This window comes from Arvicanthis niloticus, chromosome 17, assembly GCF_011762505.2.
Source record: "Arvicanthis niloticus isolate mArvNil1 chromosome 17, mArvNil1.pat.X, whole genome shotgun sequence".
In the NCBI taxonomy this organism is placed as follows: domain Eukaryota; kingdom Metazoa; phylum Chordata; class Mammalia; order Rodentia; family Muridae; genus Arvicanthis; species Arvicanthis niloticus.
This window is the reverse complement of record NC_047674.1, coordinates 33,905,399-33,932,226: the sequence shown is the minus strand read 5'-3', so window position 1 is coordinate 33,932,226 and position 26,828 is coordinate 33,905,399. Positions and strand designations below refer to the sequence as shown.

General features: G+C 40.9%; 1 protein-coding gene across 3 annotated transcripts in view; it reads right to left on the bottom strand.

Annotated features, from left to right (window-relative positions):
* Positions 1-369: 369 nt before the first annotated feature.
* Positions 370-26,828, bottom strand: part of Bend6 (BEN domain containing 6) — a 66,783-nt gene continuing 40,324 nt past the window's right edge. For all 3 annotated transcript variants that reach the window (XR_013104658.1, XM_034521884.2, XM_034521885.2), the window contains 4 exons: positions 13,870-14,090; positions 13,255-13,447; positions 12,103-12,239; positions 370-1,731 (listed from right to left, as the gene is read on the bottom strand). Coding sequence is in view for 2 of the 3 variants with exons in the window: in XM_034521884.2 (XP_034377775.1) it covers positions 12,112-12,239; positions 13,255-13,447; positions 13,870-14,090 (542 nt within the window). In the remaining variant the exon portion in view is untranslated. The remainder of the gene's footprint in view (positions 1,732-12,102; positions 12,240-13,254; positions 13,448-13,869; positions 14,091-26,828) is intronic.

Here is a 26,828-nt window from a genome sequence, read left to right as displayed (position 1 = left end):
CACTCTCCTTACACACTCAGGACTCACATTCCTTACACACTCAGGACTTCACACAGTCCTTACACACCCAGGACTCATACACTCCTTATACTCTCAGGACTTGCACACTTCTTACACACTCAGGACTCATACACTTCTTACACACTCAGGACTCACACACTCCTTACACACTCACTCACAGCTTCCTCTGCTCTCCACGGTGTCATGGAAGGCAGCTGAGGCTTGGCACCATAAGAGGTCAGGAGAAACTCTTGGTGAAGAAGTGAATGTTTCAATGTGTTGAAGAAGCCTCTGCCTAAAAAAACAATTTTTTTTTTTTGGCCCTGAATAGAATACATTATGAAACAAAATGAACAATAAGAAAGCACATTAGTTTTCAATGGAGTTAAATTTTATTTAATTAAAAGTAGCAAATGTTACATAATTTACTTCATTGTGAGTATTTATTTTATACAACTGCACTGTTATATCACGTAGCCTTTATAGAGTAGTCCCTGGGTCCACTGCACTGCACTTTAGAAATCCCCCTTTCCAAGCTTCAATGTCACTTTATACACTCAAGAAGCATAGCTTTACTGGGCAGTGGTGACACACACCACTAATCCCAGAACTTTGGAGGCAGGGGCAAGTAGATCTCTGAGTGTGAGCCCAGCCTGGTCTACAGAGTGAGTTCCAGGATAACCAGGGCTACCCAGAGAAACTCTGTCTCAGAGGAGAAAGGAAGGAAGGGGAGAACAAGAGAAAGGCATAGCTTCCAATTGCAAAGTAGTCAGGGGATCTTTTATCAAGTGAAAAGTTTTTGAAGAATATTTTACTTTTTGTTGATTTACAAAATGGCATTTTCCATGCCATTATTAACTGGTACTAATGGTTTTTTTTTTTTCAGTTAATTTTTCTTCTGCTACAGTGGAAACAAACAGGTTAAAATTAAGCAGTTTAACATCACCGTTGATCAGGCATAATGTCATGTCCTACGTGCACTTTAGGTGATATGTTTACTACGACACATCTGAATCTAGTATGTTCTGGACAATGGATATTGAGGGTGTGTCTCCTCACAGACTGGGAGACTATTATAAAAATCAGTGCATGGAATTAACAAACAGAAATGGGAGTGTGTTGGGAATAGTTGCATGAGGAAAAGACATTTATGTTTTTGGTTTTTTTCCATAATCTTATTCCATACATTTCTAGATCACATAATAACTCAGTTGCTTCAATGTTGTCATCATTACTTGGTTAGACATGGTTATCGGTGCTTAGGCTCGCTCTACTCCTTTTGTATTGGTAGACATGTATTATTTCAACTGTATTTTTACCAAACGCGTGCTTGCTAAAGCCCCTCCCCACCAAATAAAAATCATAACGGGAAGTCACTGATAGTAGTAATTTGCATTGTTTGTTGAAGACAAAGACTGATCTGGAGGGTGGATGTTTTTGTTGCTATGATAAGAGCTGATATCATCTTAAGTTAGTTTACAGGGAAGTATTTGGGGCTGTGAAAGATGCGTATTTCCAAAGAAACCGTATTGCATGCTTGTTTGACAGACATGCTCTGGTTTGATGCATCACTGTTAATTAGTATGGGCTCTGCATGCAGCTTCTTCAGCCAGTCTGTTGCTCTACCAGGAAAGCCGTGGCTACTACAACCAGTCCTTGATGTGTCCTTTCAGGTTCTCCAGCAAAATCCAATGGTTGATGTAAAACCAAGCATGTTTTATTTTAAGATACCTGTAAAATAGAAAAAGCAAACTTCAAAGAGGTGCAAATTTATATAAAAGGAAAAAACTATTGCTATTAAGATGTCCCATAAATTGCTTTGTAATTTAGAGGAATCCCAGCATAAAAACAGTTGAAGTATTTTATATTAATGTTTTATTTAAAACAATCTTTATATTTATTTTATTTATTAACTTTAATTAATTTAATTTTCATTTTTTATTTTCAAAATTTTATTTGAAGCAATTAATTTTATTAGCTAAATTTTAAAGCCAGGTAAAATGACCCCCCCATGTCAATCAAGCATTTGAAAAATTATCAACTGTCTGTATAACATTCTTCAGTGGTGTTTATTGGTTACCTATTGGTCAGCAGTTCCTCAAACCTGGTTTACCTGACCCAAAACCCAGAATAGAGAGAAGCAGGGAGGTGACCTTCAGAGCTTCCCTCCCCTTCTCCTCCTTCAAATCCAAATCCAGCTCTGTAGCAGACCATCTGCTGTGGCCTCCCTTACCCTCTTTGCCATCTCTAGCAGGTCGCACAGACCTTCTCTTACAGGCTCTCACAGTGTCAGCCTCCAGCTCCCTCAGGCACTTGGTGGGAACCTGCTGGCCTCTGCTAGAGAAGCAGGTAGACCAACTTCAGATCTTTACTCTCCTTCTCTCCCCATATCCAACCCCCAAGTCTAGTTTCTAGTTCTGTAGCAGACTACCGGCAGACTGTGGCCTCTCCTCCCTCTCTGTCCCCATTCCCAGAGGACTAAGCCGATCCTGGTGGAATGCCTGGTCTTCCTCAGCGCTTCTATCCCATTTCCATTGTAAGTGTTACAGATCTGAGGGAAAAGGTTTTCCCAGTGCAAGTGTTACAGCTCTGAAGGGAAAGGAATCCTGGAAGTCTGGAGCAAGGAATACCATAAAGTCACACCATGGCCGGGCAGTAGTGGCACAGGCCTTTAATACCAGCACTTGGGGGGCAGAGGCAAGCGGATTGCTGAGTTCGAGGCCAGCCTGGTCTTCAGAGTGAGTTCCAGGACAGCCAGGGCTATACAGAAAAATCCTATCTCGAAAACAAAACAAAACAAAACAAAACAAAAAAACCAAAAACAAACAAAAAAGAAAGAAAGAAAGAAAGAAAGAAAGAAAGAAAGAAAGAAAGAAAGAAAAGTCACACCATACGTTAAACCTCACACCCACAAGAGATTTATTGGGAAAGACACAAGAGGGGGCCTGTCTCTGCTTAGGAAGAAGCAGCAAAGAACTGAACTGAATGCAGTCTTTATATAAATAGGGTTTCTTGGGGGCAGTGGTTTCCAGGGTAGGGATTGGTAAACTTGGGGCCCTTGGGGGTCTTAGGGGTGGGGCCTGACTATTCCTGCACCTCAAGTGGATTACATTTACCTTTAATGTCAGCTCTCAATACAAGAGATAATCAGAGTCCCCAGAGGCCACACCCGCAGGATCTCAGAAGCACTCCCTGTCAGGCAACCCACAGCCACCACACTCTCCTAAGACCAGAAAAGGCCTCAGAAACCAAGAACCATAACACCCACTCAACAAAGAAAAGACCAGATAGCATCAGCTAGAATTATAATCATCCCAAACCCAGATGGCTCGACTCCAGTATAAAAACACAATCAATTATAGCCAGGACACTGTCTTCACTATAGCCTAGCAATCCCACCACAGCAGGCCCTGAATATTCCAACATATAGCTGAAACACAAGAAAAGGCTATTTTAAAACAGAGTATTTGAACAACAGAAAATCAACAATCATTGGTCACTGACATTTGATATCAGTGGTTCCAATTCCCTAATAAATAGACATATTAACAGAGTGGATATGAAAATGGGATTCATCTTTCTTCCTCATCCAAGAGAAACACACCCAAACTTCAAGGATAAACATTACCTCAGGATAAAGATTTGAAAAAGGTATTCCAAGTAAACGAACCCAGGAAGCAAGCTGGTGTAGCCATTTTAATATGTAGCAAAATAAACTTCAAAACAAGACTAACCAGAGAAGATGGGGAAGGACACTATATATTCATCAAAGGAGAAATCCACCAAGGGAGTATTTCAATTCTTAATATCCGTGCACTGAACACAGGGCACCAACGTTCATAAAAAGAGGCACTACTGCAGCTTAAATCATGTATTGATCCTGACACACTAAGAGTGGGAGACATCAACACACCATGCTCATCAATACACAGGTCACCCAGAAAAAATCTGAACAGAGAAATGCTGAAGCCAACTGACACCATAAACCTAATGGACCTAACAGATACTGATAGAATATTTCACCCAAACACAAAATAATATACCCTCTTCTCAACAGCTCTTGGAATTTACTCCAGAACTGGCCACATACTTGGACACAAAGCAAGTCTCAGCAGATACAAGAAAATTGAAATAACAGCCTCTATCCTATCAACCACTACTGGATTAAAGCTGAAGAACAATAGAAACAACAGAAAGCTTATGAACTCATGAAAACTAAACTGTGGGGAGCCGACAGAAGGTGGCTATCATCCTTGCAGCCATTTTGAGCCATATACCCTGACAAAAGACTTGTTTACAACAGCCTACAACAGCTGAGCACACTCTGATAACATCTTGTTTTAGATACCCAGGATCTTCCCTTGGGTATGTGAGACTTAAAGGTTTGATTTAGAGATAAGACTTAAAGGCGTGACTTAAAGGCCTGCCTTAGAAGTGAGACATATAAAAAGTGAGAGGCAGACAGAAGAAATTATTAGACACTTGTACTTGGAAGAGTACTTGAGATTTGAGACTTGAGGCAGGTAACTTGGAACTGGGAAAGAACTAGGATTAGGACTTGAGACTTGGTGCCAAAGCCCAGGACCTGAGACTTGGTACTAAAAACTAGAGACTTGGAGAGAAGAAGAGAGACTGAAGAATAAACAGGATTGAATCACACTCTGTCTTGGTCTCCATTCTTCATGTCTGTCCTCACTCTCTCTTGCTGAACCCCAACCTGTGGGCCGGAGCAGCTTGGGCAGTGCGGGCTCTAACAGTTTAGCCCCCAAGGCTTTTGGCAGTGCAGGTTCCAACATTGACAGAACGGTCCATGACATTTTGGCCCCCACACATGGGGCAGAGTGGTTCTCAACATTTTGGTGCCCAACTGAATGAAAAAATGGGTCAAGACAGAAATTAAGACAAAATTAAAACACAATGAAGGTGGTTCTAAGAGGTCTGATCATTGCATTAAGTGCCTACATTGAAAGGAGGGAGAGATCTCATACTAGTCACTTAACAGCACACCTGAAAGCAAAACAACAACAACAAAAAATCACAGCCAAGAGGAGTAGACAGAGATAGGAAAACTCAGGGCTGAAATCAAGATAATAGAAAAAAATTACAAGGATCAATGACACAGAGAGTTAGTTCTTTGATAAAATCAAGAAAATCAACAAACCCATATCCAAACTTACAAAATTAGAAGCAGATGAGGGAAACATAACAGGCACCGAGGAAGTCCAGAGAGTTGTAAGAACACAATTTAAAAATCTGTACTTTATCAAATTTGAAAATCTAAAAGAAATGGATAATTTTCTCACTCTACCACCTACCTAAGTTAAATCAGGATTAGATATCAGTTTAAACAGATCTAAAACTTCCAGGGAAGTAGAAGCAGTCATTAAACGTCTCTTAAACAAAAAAGGTCTAGGGCCAGATAGTTTTAGTGCAGAAGTCTATTAGACTTTCAAAGAAGAGTTAACCTCAATACTCCTCAAATTACTCCAAAAATAGAAGAGTTAACGCCAATATTCCTCAAATTATTCCAAAAAATAGAAATCAAAAGAACAATAACAAATTCTTCTTAAGAGGCCACAAATACTCTGATATCCAAACCACATAAAGACCCAACGAAGAAGGAGAATTACAGACCAATTTCCCTTATAAACATGGACACAGACATTCTCAAAAAAAAAAAAAATGGAATTCAAAAACATATCAAAAAAGCATCCATCATGCTCTTTCCAGCTTCATCCCATAGATGCAGGAGCAGTTCAACATACATGAACCGGTAAATGTAATCCACCGTATAAACAGATGGAAAAACAAAGACCACATGAACATGTAATTAGATGTTCATTCATGATAAGGGTCCTAGAGAAACTAGGGATACAAGGGCCGTAGCTCAGCATAATAAAGGCAGTTTGCATCAAGCCTATAGCAAACACCAACTTAAATGGAGAGAAACTCAAAGCAATTCTATTAAAATCAGGAACAAGACGAGGTTGGCTATTCTATCCGTACCTATTCCATAAAGTAGTGGAGTCTTGGTTAGACCAATAAAACAACTGAAAAAGTTCAATGGGATACAGATAAGTAAGCAATAAATCAAAATATCTTTATTTGCAGATGATATGATAGTATATTTAATCGACCCTAAAACAGAAACTATGTTTTAGTTTCTATGGCTCCTATGGCTGACAAACATTTTCAGCAAAGTAGCAGGATACAAAGTTAGTACACAATACCAGGACTTGGGAAGCAGAGGCAGCAGAATCCCTGTGAGTTCAAGGCCAGGTTGGCCTAGAGAATGAGTTCCAGGACATACAGGGCTACATAGAAAAACTTTGTTTCAAAAACCTGTTTTTCCATTCCCCCCGCCCCGAAAAAAAAATTACCACAGAAAAAGCAGTAGCTTTCCTGTTTACAAATGACAGACTGAGAATGAAATCAGGGAAACATCTTTCACAATAGCCTTAAGAATACAGAGTATCATGGGGTAACTTTACCCAAGCAAGCAAAAGACTTGATTAAAAGTCTTTATTTTTTTTTTAAAAAAAGACATCAAAAAAGATGTTAAAGAAGATACGAGAAAATGGAAAGATCTTACATGCTCCTAGATCAGTAGGATTAATATTATGTAAATGGCTATCCCATCTAAAGCAATCTACAGATTCAATACATTCTCTGTAGCGGGAAGTATTTGAAAATGCGGCTTGGCTAGCTCCCTGGCCACTGCCAAGTTCCCGCTCTAAGTTCCCATTCTAACGGTGGCACCGGCTTGCCAGGAGTGCCAGCCTGGGATCCACAAAAAGTTGGCATGGCTGTTGCCTCTGCTGATCATCTCTGTGGAGTCCATGCACCAATACCACTACCCCTATGCAGTAGATATAACAATTCTAGTACTTGGTAGAAATGAGACTCTTAATGCTTAAAGATTATCCAATGGATTTATATATCAGCAGATACTCAATACACAAGATGCACACACAATTGAAATTGTTACCCAACATCTAACCTTTTGACATGGTTTAACTACCCAAAACTCCTAGCGACAGAGACATCTCCTGCCATCTTTCCTCTTCTTCCTCTCCTCCTCCCTCTCCTTTCTCCTTTCTTCCTCCTCCCAACTCCTCTCTCCACCTCTCTCTTCTACTGCTCAATCACAGAGCTCTATTGTAAAAACAATGGGCAGGAAAGGTTCCTGCAACAATTCTCCACCAAAATTCAAACACAATTCTACACAGAACTTGAAAGTACAATTTCTAGCTTCATATGGAAACACACACACACACACACACACACACACACACACACACACACAACAGGATAGCTAAAACAATCCTAAATGATAACAGGGCTGCTGGAGGCACAACTATCCCCAACCTCAAATTGTACTACAAAGCCAAAGTAATAAAAACATCATAATATTTACATAAAGACTGACATGTTGATCAATAGAATTAATTGAAGGCCTATAAATACATCCACACACCGATGGATACCTGATTTTGATAAAGCCAGAAATACAAACTGAGTAAAAGACAGCATCTTCAACAAATGGTGCTGGTCTAACCGGATGTCTGTGGACAGAGGAATGCAAATAGATCCATATTTATCATCCTGCACAAAACTCAAGTCCAAGTAGATCAAAGACCTTGACATAAACACACTGAACCTGATAGAAGAGAAAGTGAGAAATAGCTTTGAACTCATTGGCAATGGAAAAGATTTTATGAACAGAACACTATTAGCACAGGCACTAAGGACAGACAACATTTAATACCATGGGACTTCATGAGTCTGAGAGGCTTCTTATGCCAAAGGACACCATCACTGGGACAAAGTAGCAGGCTACAGAATGGGAAAAGATTTTTACCAGTTACTCACCTAATAGAGAGCTAGCGCTAGGAGCATCAGAAGTTCAATGTGATGCCTAACTACACCCTAAGTTTGAGGCTAGCTAGGTCTACATCATGTCTTGCATCAGAAAAACAAAAGCAAAAGCAACGGAACAATATCCTCAAACTGTTTCAATATACCACCTCAAAGCACCATCTGTTGAAGAGACGCTCTGTTTTCCAATGCATGTTTTTTACACCATTGCTTGTCAAAGATCACTAGTCAAATGGTTCTCACCAAGAAGACAAATAACCACAGAGGCTGGTGGAGATGTTGGGGACAGGGAACTCTGCCCCTGCTGGTAGGAGTGTGAACTGCTGCCATTACGGAAAGCAGCAAGAAGATTTTAGCTTTCCACAAAAGCTAAAATGTAGAACACCTGTCTGTTCCAGCAACAGCAGCCCTGGGAATGCACCTGAAGGATTCTAAGTCAGCACTCCATGAAGGGACTTGTACATCCTTTGTGTTGTTGAACTATTTGCAACAGTTACAACATGGAGGCAGCCTGGGTGCCCATCAGCAGGTGTCTTGACAAGTGAAATGTTGTACACATATGTAAGCTCTGTTCAGCTGGAAGGAAGAATGAACTTGTGGCACTGGCAGAAAAACTGAAACTGGAGATCATTATGATTTACAAAATAAAAGACTCGAAAGGTAGTGCATGTTTTTATGCAGAATCCAGATCTAAATTCATAGATGTGCAGATTTATGTGGGACATGGAGACAGGGCACTGTAATCTGGGAAGAAGACTTGGAAAGAAGTAGGGAACGAGAGGGTAATAGAAAAATGTGTCACTAAAGCAGGAGGGGATGTTTGTGGGGTAAAGGGGGCACAGCAGGATGCTGGGAGGGGCTAGGTGGAAAGATGGTGAAGAGTTAAGAACACAGGTATGAAGATGTCACAATTAGACTCACTTCTCTGTATGCTCATCACAAAATTAACGTTTTAAGACACAGAAAAAGTTGAGGTTCATGAAATCAAGAGGCTTTCCAAAGTCAACAGAACAGACTTTCCAACAAAACACCCCGTCCCCACATCAATAGCTGTGATGGATGATTTTATGTGTCAGCCACGGTATACCTAATATCTGTCAAATTTCTGCTTAGGTGCTTCCTTGAGTGTATTTTAAATTTTTAAAATCATTACTTGAATGAAACAGAATATCTCCTACTATATGTGTATGGCCTCTTTCTAAACAGTTGCAAACCTTAAAGAGTGAAGTCCTTTGAGGAAGAAGAAATATTGCCTCTAGATGGCTTCCAACACTGATGCCAGCATGCAGTCTTCTTTGGCCTGCACCTGGCCAGCCTGCATTTCCAGCTTGCCATTCCTACTGAATGAACACATATCTCAAGAGGCTCTCCCCATCCCCTGTTCTCTCTGCATTTAGATACTATCTATATACATCCTATGGGCTCTGTTTTTCAAGAGAGCTCTGTGCTACAGTTTGTTACACAATGTTGCCCATGCTGCTGTTTTCTCACTGGGTCGGGGTGGTGGAACCTTCATGAGGTGGGGCTTACTGGAAGGAGGTTAAGCCATTGGGGGCACCACTCTTGGAAGGGATCCACTTTGTTCAGTATTGCATGAGTGGGCTGTTTGAGAAGAGTCTGGTCCTGGATCTCTGGTTTCCTGTGTTGTATGTGCTCCCACTACTGAAGCAACCCCCACCATGAGATTCCCAACCAGAGTGCACACATAGTGCACAGATTTTAGATTATCATCTTATAAAATCATGAGCTGAAGGGAACTCCTTGTGCACTTCAGTCCCTAAGCATTATTCTTATTGTAACAGGATCCCAGACTTTAGCCCAAGACCTTAGTACAACTGACTCCATGATGGACATACCATTCAGTACCCCCCATGATCTTAGCACAGCTGACTCCATGATAGAAGGACCATTCAGCCTGTATAACTGAGCCCGTAGACAACACCACCTGCCAATATGAAAATGAAGATCTAATCTATCAAAGTCTATAGTTCTGGGAAAGTCTCTAAATGTACTAACCTTGCCTTTTGGCTTCTGTAGTTCTGCTTCTTGTTAACTGAAGGCTGTCAACTCAGGACCTGGCTTTGTGCTTAACAGCTCACCTCAAGAAAGGCCTGGGGCTACACTGGGACCCTAAATAACCAGTGTAGTTGAAGTTTTGGTGGGTACCCAGAACAGTTATAGTAATTGAAATGGACTAATACTAAAAGAAAAACCCAGTACTACTGTGACCTGCTGGTCCCTAGTCATATGGCTGTGGCAATTCATTCCAGTTCTTCAGGTTTTAGTGTCACTGTTTCCAAAATAATAAAATCACATTGCAGCAGGGTTTCTTAACTTCAGTGTCGATGTGGGTGGATCTTCGCTGGGTAGGATGAGGGTTGAGAGATTTTCCTGTGAATTGCAGGCTGTTCAGTGGCACTGTTGGCTGTGAGATGCCAGGAGTAAAACCCAAAAGATCTCTAGACATTTCAAAAACATCTGCTGATGGGAGCAAGAGGGCGAAAGAACTGTTGACCCCTTTTCTAAACAACATTGTATGGAATCATTTGTTATAACATAGGCATAAGAAATATTCTGTTAGAGACAGACAGCTTTGAGAATTTCAGAAGAAGGCTCTCAGTCTTCAGAATGGTCTAGAGGAGATAGCTAAGACTCTGCAATCCTTATAAATCATAAACCATACTCATGTAAGAGACAGATGAGAACTAATCAAAGGCCATGAAGACTGGAATCTGTGAGCTCTAGCAATGTACACGCAGGCAGCTTAGAGGGCAGGTGTGGGATGAGAACAAACACGTTCTTCTAGAAGGAAGAGAGAATTTAGCTCTTCCTCTCAAAGAAAGGAAGCTTAGATGGAAAGCAGCTGTCTTTGCAGCCATTATCATCTGATCATCAGCCAATGACAACCTGTACTCTGTCCTGGGAGCCAGGCACAGCCACATAGAGGATGGCAGGGTTGTCAGGCTCTGTGCTCCTAGGAATTACAGGCTTCTGAACTTCTGTCGACAAGAATGCACATATATATATATAAGATACATATATATATATATATATTTATATATGTGATATAGTATTATAGCATTATATGTATAGGTATGTGTATATATGTGTGTATATATGTGTATGTGTGTATGTATGTGTGTGTGTGTGTATATATGATTCATTAGTCCCACAAGGCTGTCTACCAACAGAAAGTCCAGGAATCCAATATTTGTTCTATCTATGAGAGTGGATGTCTCAGCTGGTCTTTAGTTTACACCAGAATCCCAAAGAAGTAGGTTCCAATGATAGTGAAGAAGTGATTTTGGCATCGGGAGTGAGCTTCTTCCATGTCTTTTATGTAGGCTGCCACCAGAACACGTGGTCCAGATTAAAGGTAGATCTTCCCACCTCAAACAATTCAATAAGGAAACAGTCCCTTGCGGGTGTAGCCAGCTGCTTGGGCTTTAGTTAACTCCAGATTTGACAACCAAGAACAACCATGACAGTCATTTCCCTGAATGATACTTGGGGTGTCGGGGTGTGAGGCAAGGCAAGGCTAAGGTCTGCCATTGAGCTTCCGTAAGTGAAATGAGCCAGAAGAGAAAATTACAGCGGCGTTCCAGAGGATGGTGCTGGGGCTGACCCAACAAGCATGTTTGCACAAGGGATTTAATGCGTGGGCCTCTGAGGGTATACTGAATATAAATCATGGCAGACACAGCCCCTGCAAAGCTGAGGTGGCCAAAATCTTACTTCACATTGGCAACGCCCAACTTTTGAAACAACAACAACAAAACTTTATTAAATTATAACAACTGATTTCAAGATATGCAAGTACCCATCCCAGTATCTGAGAGGTTCAGTCAGGGAAAGAGACACCTTCTTGACAGAAAAAATTTACATGTGCCTCGAAGACACATACGTTAAATGCCTTGTCTCCTGCTTGGTGCTTTTGGGGAGACTTAGGAACATTGGGAGTTTGGGCCTAATGGGGTTCTTCTGGTTATTGAGGTACACCTTTGAAGGAGACTGGGGTATCTTGATCTCTCTTATTTTCTTCTGTTAGGAAGGTGTCTCTTTAATTGAACCTCTTAGATACTGGTAGATTTCGAAATATTCCCAAATTTTCACATCTCAGAGGATACTAATGTCCCATAGGTAAGCATCTGGACAATGCCAATTGGCAGATACAGCAGAATAGAGTTTGTCATATGGAAGAGGGTGAGGGCTTGGGAGACGTACCATTAGGATCTACTTCATATCCTGAGAGTTGGGAGCTTTGCTCATGCTCGGCTTCTTCGTGCAGTTATTTAGCTTCTGTCCTATCATCCGTCTAATTGAGATGTCATCCACACTGGGAAACACCTGCTTCGTTACTCCTGTAAGAGATCACAGCAGCACACACAAGAGCACCTCGTGAGGAGTTTGCATCCTGTTAACTGAGGCAAAAACACAGCTCTGTCTCCATTTTACAAAAGGAGCCCAAATTGGCATGACATATGTAAGCAGATGAATACACTCAGGTTTCCAAAGCACAGCCGAAGCTCACAGAAGGGCAATACTATATATAAATCATGGGATACTATATATAAATCATGTATGTTTGTTTCCTGTAGCATCAGGCAGCGTTAACTTGTCTACTAGCTATGAATTCTGTGCTTTCTTTTTTTTTTTTTTTTTTTTTGCTCCAAGCTTTCACAAATTGATATTTACTCATTTCTAATATTAGTCAAAACAAATCACTTATTAAGAAACAGTAAGTAAAGAGCTTGATCAGAGAGTTTCTAAAAAATTTTTTTTGGATATTTGTGCAAAACAAAAGAAAATTTGGGACCTGTAGATCATCATTTGTAAGGAGATTTACTAATTTTAAACCTACATGGTTAAAAAACGATCTCTTTCTGGAAACTAACAAAACACAAGGGCAATAACTAAGAAAGAGAAAGCAATACAAATTGTTACTGAAAATTTAAAACAGTGAAATTGTTATTTTTTGAGCTTTGAATTTTATTAGTCCATTTCAGACACTTTACTTTTAGTTCAGTATCCAGTTTGGTTTTTTTGTTTGTTTGTTTGTTTGTTTTTCTCTTTCTGAGATGAGGTCTTATGCAACCTAGGCTGGCTGCTGACTCTGCTGTGGAGGTCAGAATGACCTTGAACTCAGGACCCTCCCTCACCCGTCTCTCAAGCGTTGAGATTACGTGTACGCACCGCCATGCCCAGATCTCAGTTTTCTTGTAGTTTCATATTTAACAACAATATTTGATGATTCTATTTTTTTTCATAAAAAATAAATCTGAAAATTAAAAAAAAAGACTGAAAAAAAATAATAACCCAACTGCGAACAGTAACATTTCAGGTTTGTGGAAAAATACAATGCAATCAAATGATCACCTATGATTTCTTGAACTTCATTCTGATTCATAGCTGGTTTTACAACCTTGTCCCTTGAAGTGGAGGATTTTGCCCCAGTCAGACTGTGTGTGGCCATGTATTCATTTGTATAAAGTACTTGCATTAAATCATTAATAAATTTCTGAGGCTTGCTCTTATTACAACGGGCAATCTGCCATCTCTCAATCGTGAACTACAAAATAAGAAATGATAACTGAGATTAGAAAAACAGAGGTTACCTGGAGAAATAAAAACGCTATGTAAGACATACCGCAAAACAGCAATACTCTTTAAGGTGGTACTCTTTAAGCTATTTAAGGTGGTATTTACTCTTTAAGCTATTTTGTATGTTTAGAATATATTTTACATCTCAGTTAGAGGAAAAGCTGCATTTATTCCCCCTGATTTATTTGTTAGTATTCTAAACTTAATGTCTGTTTCACAGATATTAATTTTCATCATTAAAATAAGATGATTCTTTGTGATAGGATTCTAACGGTAGCAACGTAACTGTCTAGACTTTATCTGGTGGTGGTACCCCACTGCCTCACCCCTTCTTTGAGTTTCTGTGTCCAGCCATTTCCAGAGGACCAGAGGGAAGATATTCCAACCCACCTGCTTCTCACCAGGATGCTGCTCTTCCTCAGCCTTCACAGAACTTGGGGAGCTGGAAGTAGAGTTGGAATTACTGCACAGAGAGGCAAACGAATCCGGGGAGGAGTTGTTTGTTGCTCTCCAGAGGGTAGATGCTGGTGTGGACATGGCTCCGCCACTCTTAAGGAGGGTCTCTGCCATTCCAACCAGTTCTTCAAACTGGGTGACTGCCTGCGGTAACACTGGAATGGCAACAGAAAAGTAGCGTTTTAGTAGCATGGCATTTATGTGTGTTCATGTGTGTGCATGCGTGCATGCGTGTGTGTGTGTGTGTGTGTGTGTGTGTGCTGCAAGGGCATCTAAAACACTACTTCTTGTAATAATCTGCTTGATAATGAGTTTTGAAACATTGGTTATATTTAAATGTCTAGGTATTACGTTGAGTTAAAAACAATGGTTCAAAAGTTGGCTCTTCTCTAACTGCTAGGACTATGCTTTGAGGACATGGAAGCTCTTGTTATCAGTCGCCTCCGAGGAACCCACCTTGGGCCAATGTAAGTGCCACAATACAATTAACCATGGATTAAGATAAAGTTTGTGATTGTTTAGCCAGGGAGCCAAATTTCAGCAAACTAATAACTCTATACTGCTGCAACGCAAACTTATGTTGTCACATATTAAAGACGAGTTTTGGAGATCAACTGAATGACTCTGTTTCTTTGTTATTGGAAAGTCACATATTCAAAGTTTCATGGACCCTGTAAGCTAGTCTTTTTGCTATAGCTTGTTTGTTTTCTAAGGAAAAATATCTTGTTGTTAGAGCCGGAAAAGACCTTGGACTCTGTCTAATTTAATTCCTCTCCCAGTGGCTGAGGGTGCTGTTTGTTACAGTGAGATCCGTTTTGGGGACTATCTTTATCACATATATTGTTGGACTATAATCTTTACAGTAACTGGTGATGTATTCAAGTCAGGACATGCGTGCTGTGGTAGGAAAGTTTAATAAAGAAAAATCTCCTTGCTTGCTCTTTCAGGAAGTACATTAAGCATGCCCCCCCACCCCACGTGCTGATGCTTAATCAGTCAGTAGTTCTGTATTGAACAGGAGCAAGGTAAACCCTTGGATTTTCCTAAAGCATCAGGGTGTGTGCTAAAGGTGGTGAATCCTGAGAACGCACCTAGGAGTTTATGCTATGAGGCGCTAGGAGTTGAGCCTTCCATACCTAATAATCTGAAGTAAGGTAAGACACAGACATAAATCATAAAACCCCACTAATGACACAGTATTCAAACACATGGGCAATCAAGAAACTCATCATCCTTGCATAAGGAAGCTTCAGGAAGGTCTTTGGGCACAAGAGCTCTGGGGAGCCTCCTAAGGGTCAATATTCTATGTACAGTCACGATGTTGGTGGGACAAAGTGTCCATCACAGCAGCTTTATATTTGGTAGACTAGACTCTGCCTTCTTTGTATGCTACTTAGTATTCTCCCTTCCATCCCCACCCCCACACTCAAATGCAACTGTGACTATAATAGGTTTCAATGAGTTCTGTGAGTTTTGTTTCTTCCTGGCAAATTAGCAAGGGCAGGGCGGTATGGGAAAAATTCTCAGATTAGTAGTTAGCATCAAGTTGGGGCAAGCTTGCCATCCTGGAGGCTAGCTTGTAGACCCAAAGATATGAAAACGGCTAAGTGTCATGAAGACAAATGAGCTATGCTCTGGCTTTTATATGAAACATCACTGAAGGTTCATTTGTTGAGTGGCTGGATCCCGGCTGGTTGTGGAAACTTTAGGAGGTGGGCCTAGCTGGAGGAACGGGTCCCACAGCACATGCCTCGAGGACTACGCCTGGTGTCCAGCTCCTGGCTCACTTTGTCTGCTTCTTATCTACTCTGACACCAGCCACTTCTCCATCCAATGTACTCCCTCACTCTAGGCCCCCAAACAGATGTCCACAAACTTAACCTTCTCAAACTACAAGCCTGAGGAAACTCTCCTTTTTGAAGCTACTTATATTAGGTGTTTTGTCAGAGTAACAGCAAAAGCAATTAGTACAGGGATCTGACCTAGGCTGTAACGGGGAGGGTTGGACTCGGGGAGGGCAAGGTCTTCCTCTGAGGTGGTCAACACTGAGCTGCCAGCAGGGGTTGAAGCAGGAATTAAATAAATAGGCACAGAGAAGGAGAGAAGACATCAAGGCAGAGGTACACGTGCTCTGCCCTTGGACACCCGAAGTGCCAAAGCTGGAATGTAGAGAAGAGGAAATCGGACATGAAGTGGGGCTTTAAGGCTCTTCACAAGTTTCTCTGATCACAAAGGTTGTACATGTGCATTGGCCTGTGCTTTTCTTGTTTCGACTTGACTATCTCTGTTGGCGCTCATTATGTTACAAAATTAGAACCACAGTGATACACAGCGCTGTGTCCCAGCTCTCCTTCCGATGAAGGCCGGCGGCTGAAGGCTTTGCCTGTTTGATTAGCTCTTTTCGGAGCACATGGGTTTTGAAGTCTAACTTACATAATTAAAAGAAGAAATAAGGTAAGGAAAGGGGACGAGTTTGAGCCAGGAAGTTCTTCCCGGCCTTATAAGAAAATCCCTTGCTTCAGATGTAGACAAGGTTTGTTTGGTCTAGAACTCAACATGAACAGCTTCCAAAGCACACCTTCCACTTTGCATTTGTGTGTGTGTGTGTGTGTGTGGTTTTTTGAGCCAGGGTTTCTCTGTGTAGCCCTGGCTGTCCTGGAACTCACTCTGTAGACCAGGCTGGCCTCAAACTCAGAAATCCGCCTGCCTCTGCCTCCCAAGTGCTGGGATTAAAGGATTAAATCCGCCCCACCGCAGCCACCACCACCGCCCGGCTCCACTTTGCATTTTGATCTTTGTTTGTTCTGCTATAGTATAATACTGTAAAATTAATTCACACTGTGTGTATAATCCATTTTGCTAGCTAGTATCCCACTACTCTGCAGTTTATACACTGTGAGGCGTAATCAGTTCATCTAGTGATAGATTGCTTGCCATTTGAAGACACAAATTGTAATGATGTCTTTGATCATGTCTGTACTGAAGAGTCTGTAGGGTCACCAGGTACAAATGTTTTCAAGTCATCGTGACTCAGGTCATGATGCTAAACAAGTCTGCAGAAAGACTTTCCTACCTTACACAGTCGTCCCTCACATAAACCCCCGTCCTTGAGTCAACAATCAAAGATGTTAACACTCGTTAAGAATTTCACCTTTAGCCGGGCGGTGGTGGCACACGCCTTTAATCCTGGCACTCGGGAGGCAGAGGCAGGCGGATTTCTGAGTTCGAGGCCAGCCTGGTCTACAGAGTGAGTTCCAGGACAGCCAGGGCTACACAGAGAAACCCTGTCTCAAAAAAACAAAAAAAAACAAAAAAAAAAAACCAAAACAACAACAAAAAAAACCAGTTCAAAATTATGAGGTTAAATATGTGTGTGTTTGACTTTTGATTATTTGAATTTCTTTCATGAACGATGTATCTGAGCATGAGACGCTAGTGTTTTGTTGTTACTTTGCTTTGTTACGATATAGGGTCTTGTGCAGCCCTGATGGGTAAATAATAGCCTGATTAACCCCTGCCCCCAGGTTTTAGTTTGCTATAAGCTTACAGGGCTTTTATAGAATGCTTATAAGAATGTCCAGTTCAGTAGTTCTCAACCTGTGATGATCAAAGGACCCTTTCACAGGTGTCCCCTAAGACCATAGGAAAACACAGATATTTACATGGCAATTCATAACAGTAGCAACATTACAGTTATGAAGTTGCAACAAAAAATCATTTTATGGCGAGGGGGGAGGCTCACCACATCATAAAAAATTGAATTAAAGGGTTGAAGCATTGGGAAAGTTGAGAACCACTGGTCTAGTGTATAAGGTATTAGCTATCATTAATAACTCCTTTAAATCATGAAGCATTTTAACATTTTCTTTGCTTTAATTCAAGGCTCTGTTTTGCATAAATGAAGGTTTGGTCCCCGGATGGTAGACCAATCACTGCTCGTTGACTGGGTCATGAAAGTTCTATCTTGTCAATGTACTGACCTATAGGTGGACGACTAAGATTTTTTTCAAAGAAATTACTTTAAAATTTTTTATTCGTGTTTGTGTGTGTGCGTGCGTGCGCGTACATGCGTGTGTGCCTGTCTCTGCCATAAGTTTGTAGGTACAGGAGGGAGCCAGAAAAGGGGATTAAGTCTCTGGAGCTAGAAGTCATGAGATGATATGGTAATTGACATGGGGACTAAGCTCTGGTCTTCTGAAGGAAGAAACGGTAAGAGATTTTAACTGCAGAGTCACCATCTCTAGCCCTAGACTCATAAGTTTATGGTGTTATGGAGAGGTAGCAGAAATGTCTAGGGATGGGGCCTAGATGAAGTAGGTCACTATGGGCATGTTCTTGGGGTCTGTATCTTGTTTTGATTCCCTCCTTCCATTTCTTTGCCAGTATAAGACAAGCAACTTTGTTCTTCCATGCCTTCTGCCATGATTTTCTACTTCACTGTGGCCCAGAAACAACAGATCCAGATGACCTCTGAAACCATCAACCAATAGGACATCTGCCCTCAGGTATTGCCATGGAGACAACAGCAGCTAAGGACCTGGGCCTATGCCTTCCTCTGAGTGTTTATCTGTTACCATTATCATGCTTTAAACATACTCGATGCAGAGTGAGGGGTGTGCCTATTGTTGAAACAGGAGTTAAGCTTAGCCTGGCCATACAGGAAGACCCACTTCTAAATAAACAGATGTTGGAGTTAGTGCTCCGTGTAGAGCCTTACATGAGAAGCTCTGGGCTTGACCCTTGGTGCTGCAACTCAACACACATGATGAAAAGGTGCACACGCAGTTTTATAGTATTAGCATATTCTTGGTAAAATGTTCGCTTTTGTATGCGTTGCTTTTAAAAATCAATTAAATAGTAAATCACACATTGTAAAATTTTACAAAGAAACTTTCCTCCCAGGATATATATTACTAACCTTTATGCATGAATAAAATTATATGCATTTCTCTCACATGTGAGGAATCGTGTGTATACGTGTTCACGGGGAGGTTGGCAGTTTATGTCTGGTCTCCCCTGGTCACACTTCATTTATACTTTGCAGTCTTTACTTTGAACCCAGGACTTGCAGACTCAGTCAACCTAGCTACCTAGCTTGCTCCCCAGTGCTGGCATTCCGGGTTGGCTGCCACACCCATCTGGGATTCATAAGAGGGCTGGGGATCCAGACTCTGGCCCTCATATTCAGGTGTCAAATATTTCACACCTCTAAATAATTTTTCATTGAACTATAAACTCGCGCTACTGCTACAACCCCAAATAATTAACAGCAACTCTTTAATATTATATTTAAAACCTAGACAATGTTCAAATTTCTCTGATTATCTGTGTCTATGTTTTCAGTTGATCTGAGCCAGGCCCAAGAAGGAGCACACGCTAGACGGCTTCTTCCACCACAACTAGTTTCCTCTCCGTGATCTGGATTTGTCCTTGCAGTTTATAAACTGGAGAAACCGAGATGTTTGTTATCAAAGCTTTCTCTCGGTCTGGAATTCGCTGGCTGCATCCTTCAGGATATGGATCACATTTTCTTTGCATTTTATTTGATGTTGGTCTGAAGGCTTGATCGAGTAGTTTCTACCTGGTAGGTGGGTTTCCACTGAGGATTGCTCCTCAGATTCAGTTTGTTTAGGGGGGACTGCTGAACCAGGATGTGCTTCCTTACCACTCACTAGCTCAAGGCCATCTACAAATCCTTCTCATTGGCTCTTTGGTTCATTTTACAATGGCAGAACACATGCTTCTTTTGATATACATTGTTGGCTTTCAAAGTAATGCATTTCCCGGGTGACCACTGCATTCTTCTTTCCTGAATGCCATTGTGAACTCCTGGATGGAAGTCTTAGGAATATGCTTCTGTCATGGTGACCATGCCTCTGTGACTCTTGAACTGTCCCACCTTGGGTCTGTAGGAAGCACTTCCAGCTGACACCTTCTACTAGACTTTCTTGCTTCCTGCTCTGATATTCAAGTATGTTTTCTTCCTGATGCTCCCATAAAGTCTTGTGGTGAGTTTCCCTTGCTGACACCTAGAATGGGCCTTTCCCCTGAGAAACCAGGGTTTTGAGTGGGAGACCATATCCAGGTATTAGAAACATTCTACCATTGGGTTTTTGTTTCCAGGCCCATGGAGTGGATAATATTAGAAAATATATGTCACATTTTGTTAGTCAATTTTAGACAGAATCTTGCTATGTAGCCCAGGTTGGTCACTATATGTACTGTTGAAGACTGCCTCAAACTCAAAATCTTCTTTAGCCTCCTCAGGTCCTAAGATTTTATTTTATTTATATTTGTTTATTTGTTTATTTATTTATTTAGGTTTTTCGAGACAGGGTTTCTTTGTGTAGCCCTGGCTGTCCTGGAATTCACTCTGTAGACCAGGCTGGCCTGGAACTCAGAAATCCGCCTGCCTCTGCCTCCCAAGTGCTGGGATTAAAGTCGTGTGCCACCACCTGCCTGGCAGGTCCTAAGATTCTAAACGTGTACCACAGCAACCAGATGAAATTACCTAATAAAAAAGGATTTATTTTTATTTTTTTTAAATGTACACACACACACACACACACACACACACACACACACACACACGAAGGCAGGTGCTGGTGAGGGCCAGAAGAGAGTATCAGATTCCCTGGAGCTGGGATTACAGGCACTTGCTAGCAGACATTAGAGCTAATTCTGATCTCATACTATCTATATGTCCACTCCATTGTAACTCATCTGCTTCCTGTTGTTTTTAACAAGATCTCAAACATTCGAGTTTACCAATAAAGCCTCGGGAATCATACGCTGAGGTGAAAGCCTGCTAGCTCAGAGAGGCAGAGAAAGCTCTCAGATGACCTTCCTCCTCAGCTGAAGTCCCAAAAGGAAATTAAATAATAATAAAAAAGCTCTCTTCCACACAATCTCAAAAACCCTTCAGATTGAATGTCCCTCTCTTCTACTTCCCGTGTGTCCCATCTCTCTAGCCATCCTCCTGACTTTCTCTTACTCTCTGTTTTTTTCCTGTGTTCACTCCCTGTCTACTGGTTGCTTCCTCCACCTCTTGTCCTATGGCTGACTTTATTTACTCCTGTTTACAATAAATAGAAAGCTCTTAGATTAAAGGTGTGTGCTAAGGCTGAGCCACACCACAACACACCACAACAGGTTTTTTTTTCAGTAAATAATATTTTTTTCAGGTTTTTTTTTTTTTTTTTTGGTTCACAGTGTAATAAAATATCTTACAACAGCTTCCCAGTTAACAATCTTTGGTTTTGTTCTTCTCCATCTAGAGGAAACTCTCATTTCCAAAATGGCACAATGTTAAAAAAAAAAAAAAAAAAAAAAAAAAAAGCCTATAAACTGTTCTTGAGTCAATAGAGCTTGAACCAATGTGGTCCTGGCCTTCCCTCTAATACATCCTCCTAAGGTCTGTGTCCTTCCAACCCTAGGATATTTCTTCTCATAGATTAGGCTGGCTCTAAACTACCCATCACTTCTAACTGTGGGGTAACATGTCCCACTATCTACTATCTGTGTAACCTTGTGAAAGTTGCTTAACCATCCTGCACCTCGGTTTCTTCATCTCTGACAGGGAAACTACTCATGTGGGTGGCCAGTGAGCACTCTGAACAGTCAGACAATATCATTTAGCAGTAAAATGCTTCCCACACACGTTCTTCTTTTTCAGAATATTCTTAAGTAGCCTGACTCGCTTATTCCTTCAGATTAATTTAAGGATAGTTTGGTAGATTATTAAAAAGCAAAAATAAGGGCTGGATGTAACTCAGTTGGCATAGCGCTTGCCCTGGATGCACGAAGTCCCAAGCTGGATCCTCAGCATCGTATAAACCCAGATGTGGTGCATGCCTGAATCCCAGCATTTGTGAGGCTCAAAACCAAAAAAGCTATCATTGGTATTTTGATGGAGAAAAGAAGCTACTAGCCTCTTCAGGATGAACTGGCATCTTTTCTTCTTTTCTTTGACTGTGACACACCACTCAGTCTATACAGGCTTGTATATTTCTCAGTAGTATGCTTTCCCTTACATTCCACACATTTATGCTAGGGTAATTAGTCAATACCTAAAAGCTACTTATAATCAATAGGATTCTTTTTTTTTCTGGTCTATAAGAAAATAACCAATTAAAAAGCAGCAGTAGTAAATACTGATATCTATTTCCTACCCTGGATTTATTAATATTTTACATATTTAGTCTCTCCGTGTGTGTGTGTGTGTGTGTGTGTGTGTGTATACAAGTGTGGGCACAGGAGGATAACATGCAGAAATTAGCTCTCTTCTACCTTGTGGGCTACAAGGATGGAACTCAGGGATGCCAGGATGGCAGATGGCAGAACCCTTTACCACTGAGCCATCTTGCTGGCCTCAATTTATTACTTTTTTTTTTTTTTTTAAATAAAACAAGGTTTAATACCAGCGTTTCTTTCTATTACACCCTCTCAGCCCACATTACTCACAGAGACCTATTTACTCGTTAGGTATGGGTTAGACTTTATAACCTTAAATAACTGCAATATACATTTGTAACTATTTCTTGACTCTTTCGGATTAGAGAATTTCATCTATGTCATAAGGCCACATAGGCACCTTTAAATTCTTCCCCTGACACAGGAACACACAGCATTCCTATATACAAACACAGCCACACTTCCTCCACCATCCTGCATTTTCCAGCAGGATTGCTAGTTTAACCAATACCATGCCTACCACAGATCACAGTTTCCTGGATACCATATTTTTCTTTTCTTTTTCTGGGATAACTGTCTCATTAGGGAGAAGCACATTCTACTTTTGGCTCTAAAGTAGAAAGTATGTAGCGAATATTTTGAGATTTTATGTAATATTGTTATGTTACCCTTCTACTGGGTTCATCATTTCATGCAATATAGAATTAAGTTACTTCCCTTTAGATCATTGAAGGTATTGCCCAGCCCCTTGGGAGTTGCAGTATCCCTGGTGAATCATCTGATGCCATTTTGATCTCCTTAGCCTGTGACATGCTTGTTCTGTTTGGTTGAAGTTTCACAATGCTTTGGGCAACTACTTTTAATTCATTATATTGGGATGCAAGTGGTTTTTAATCTTATGAAATGTTTAATAATATGCCAACACTTGGCAAATTTTATTAAAGTTAAAATCATTACTATTCATATCTGCCAATCAGTATTTATAACCAAAAGTACAATTTACTATGGGAAAATAGGTATTTATCTTTACTTGTGGTAAATTGATCCCGTGGTAAATTGATCCTGGCACTTTCTGAATGCTAAGCAAGCACTCTGTCACCAAGCTACATCCAGAGCTCAAGTATATAAATGTATCTGCTCTCAGGCCTTTTGTTCTGGAAATGTACACCCTTTAGTTCTAGAAACACATTATGAACTCTTTAAAACATGACTTCTATCTTTTAGGGAGGATTTCTTGTGGGTATTAAGACTAATTCTGTATTTGCTTAATAATGTTCGTTTCCCTTTTCTTTGTCTTCTTGCTCTGCTATCCATAATATTTTAACTTTCACTTCCAGATAGTCTATTGCGTTTCTAAATTCTGCTTCTTTGAATGGATATTCCCTTTCAGAATTACTCTGTTCTTGTTTCATGAATACAGAATCTTTTCGTAGTGGAGCATTCTTTTAATACCTTCCTTGTTTTCATTTCCTGTTTCCTATGCCAGAATATTTTTGTGTATTTTTTTTACATTTTATGCATTCTATTTTGTATGTGCACACATATGTGTTTGTGTGCATACATGTGCCTTAGGCCAGAGGAAGACCTTGTAGTGGTCAGTTCTCTCCTTCCACCATGTGATTCTAGTGATCAAACTCAGGTCACAGGGCTTGGTGGTGAGTGAATTTATCCTCTGAGCCATCTCCTTAGCCTATGTTAGAATAGTTTCCCAAATAACCATACACTCTTTTTCTTAGATGTACCCAGTGTCCCTGAATCCATAGCTTTGATTTGGCTTTTCTTGAAATAAAACCCTGGCTTTTGATGTGGTCCAGAAATGATGGTGTATTTAAGAATTTGTGGTCTGAATGTAGGATTTTCTTCTGGTTTTCATGCCACTAGCTTTTCATGAGTATGATTTCTATAGCTTTCATCAATTTGTCAGCATGGTTTCGGTTTATTACATTTTAATCTGTCCACTGCTGTCCTTCACTGCTCACCCCAGGCTCAACCACAGAGTTGAACGTTTCCACTCGTCCAGGTCAAGTCAGTCAACATTTATCACCTGCACGTCAGCTTCTACGATTACATCGGCATCATTTATGTGTGATCTTTTTTAGAGTTTTCTTCATCTTTTTGCTTCTGTCTATTTTAAATTTACTTTTGGTAGCATTTCAGTGTAGGAGGGAGATGAAAACATTGTTTAAGTTAAGCTTTCCGAGATAGTTAAGTACCGAGCAAAAGTGTAATTTATGAGTCTTGGCTGGAATCTCCTTTGTTAGAAGACTTGAGCTTTGGGTGGACTCTGTTTCCTGGATATGCAGTCACTCTACAGATTGAATACCACATACTTCCTTTTGCATTGCACTCACTTGCCACTTGTATTAGATGTAGGTGTGCTTGAAGTGTTTTACACACACACACACACACACCACATACCACTCACACTTGCCCTTCCACAATGGCATATATATCCTGTCAACAAGCAGCTCTGATTCGAAATCTAAAGACCAGCTGGGAGATTTACTGAATCTTTGATAGCATGTAGTCTCTTCTTAGGGAGGTAGTTAAATCTTTACCACCATGAGAAGACATCTGACCTAAGCAGCTTAAAAAAAGGACAGATTTGTCTTGGCTCACCGTTTCAGAGGTCTCTACCCACATCTGGCTCTGTTGCTTTTAGGTGAAGGCAGAAACATGATGGCAGGTGGGTATAGTGGGGGCGGGGGGAGGAGGAGCTGCTTATCTCATGGCAGCCAGGAAGCAGAGAGAGCAACAGGGACCAGGACCCATATATACTCTCAAAGGCACAGCCTCAGTGTCCTATGCACTTCACCCAGGCATCACCCACTAAAAGTCTGTCTCAGTTAAGGTTTCTATTGCTATAAGAAAATATCAGTGAGATAAAGTAGCTGGGAGACAGAAGGGCTTATTTTACATTATAGCTTATATGTCTATCATGAAGGGAAGCCAGGGCAGGAACTGGAGCAGAGGCCGTGGAGGAGTGCTGCTTGCCAGCTTGCTCTCTGTGGCTTACTCATCCTGTTTTTAATATTATCCAGGACTACCTGACTAGGTGTGGCACCATCCACAATGGGCCAACCAATAACATGCTCCATAGGTTTGCCCACTGGCCAGTCTGGTGGGGTCATGCTCTCAATTGACTTTTCTTCTTTCCAATTGATTCTAGCTTGTGTGGAGCAGACATAAAACTAGCCAGTAGCTAGTCCATTCAGCATGAATTCACCAGTGGAATAATATATTGACGGAGTTAGTATTCCCCTGATCCAATCACATTTCAGTAGCCATACAAGGTACAAATGAAGCTTTCAACCTACAAAGCTATTTGATGCTGCGCTATATCCATACTCTAAAAGGACTGTGTATGAAAATAGAATCTTCTGGTGTCTTTCTATGTCCCAAGCATAGCTTCACAAGAAGGTCAATTATGATCATGCTATTTAAAATTGAAAATATTCCCCTCCCTTGAGTCCCAATCTTTATCATCTAATTTTTTTCCATTGGCTTTAACACTATCTTAAATATTAAGTAATTTATTATAGTATGTTTCTTTTCATTGTGTCCCTATTCTCCTTCCACACAGATAAATAAATATGCATACACAGGAACACTGGCTCCATGACAGCAGGGACATTCGTTTTTCTGCATATTGGTTTTGGTTCTTAGAACAGTGCTGAGATACAACATGCAGGAAAGTACACTGCATGCAAGAGACTTAGGCAGCTCCTGACTCTCCAGCCACCCACCCAACAGACAATGTTGCTACTTTGTTTCTGCTGTTCCATTCTGGTAAGTATGTCTCTGGTGGGGCAGGGAGAGATGAGCAGACAGTATTAAATATATAAGAAACAGAATGAATGCATAAACATCAAAAAGGAAAGTGAGCCAGAGAAGGGAGAAAAAAAATCCATGGGAAAAAAAGACATTGAAATTTAGACATAAGGAGTATAGGAAAAGGTGAGTTTGGAGTAAGCCCTCCAGTAAATGAAGGTTTAAGCCACAGAGGTACCCGGAGGAAGATTCTGAGCAGACGGGATGGAGAGGACAAAGATGATGAAGATTAGTTGATTTCTTAGAGGGAAAGCTGGTGGACCAGTGACTGGATCACACCAAAGAGGGCATAGAAAAAAGGCCAGAGGATGGAGGGGACAGAAGTGTCCAGATCCCTCAAACATAGAGAAAAGAATTTCATTTTTCCAGGAATGAGTAGGAATTCGATCACGGGGGACAGTGGCAGTTAAGTGGAGGTGTGACATGAGCCAATTTTTGATTACCAAAGCTTTGCTAAGGCTGCAGGGCATAAAACCAATCACAAAAGAACACACATGGTATTTACTCACTGATAAGTGGATATTAGCCCAGAAGCTTGAAATAGCCAAGATTCAACTCACAGACCACATGAAGCTCATGAAGAAGGAAGACCAAGTTTGGATGCCTCGGTCCTACTTAGAAGGAGTAACAAAATACTCAAAGGAGCAAATATGGAGACAAGGTGTAGGACAGAAACTGAAGGAGGGGCTGTCTGGAGACCATTCTACCTGGGTCTCCAGCCCATGTGCAGTCACCAAAGTTAGACGCTGATGTGGATGTCAGGAAGCGCATTCTGACAAGAGCCTGATATAGGTGTCTCCTTAGAGGTTTGCCAGAGTCTGACACATTCAGAGGCAGATGCTCACAGCTAACCACTAATCTGATCAAGG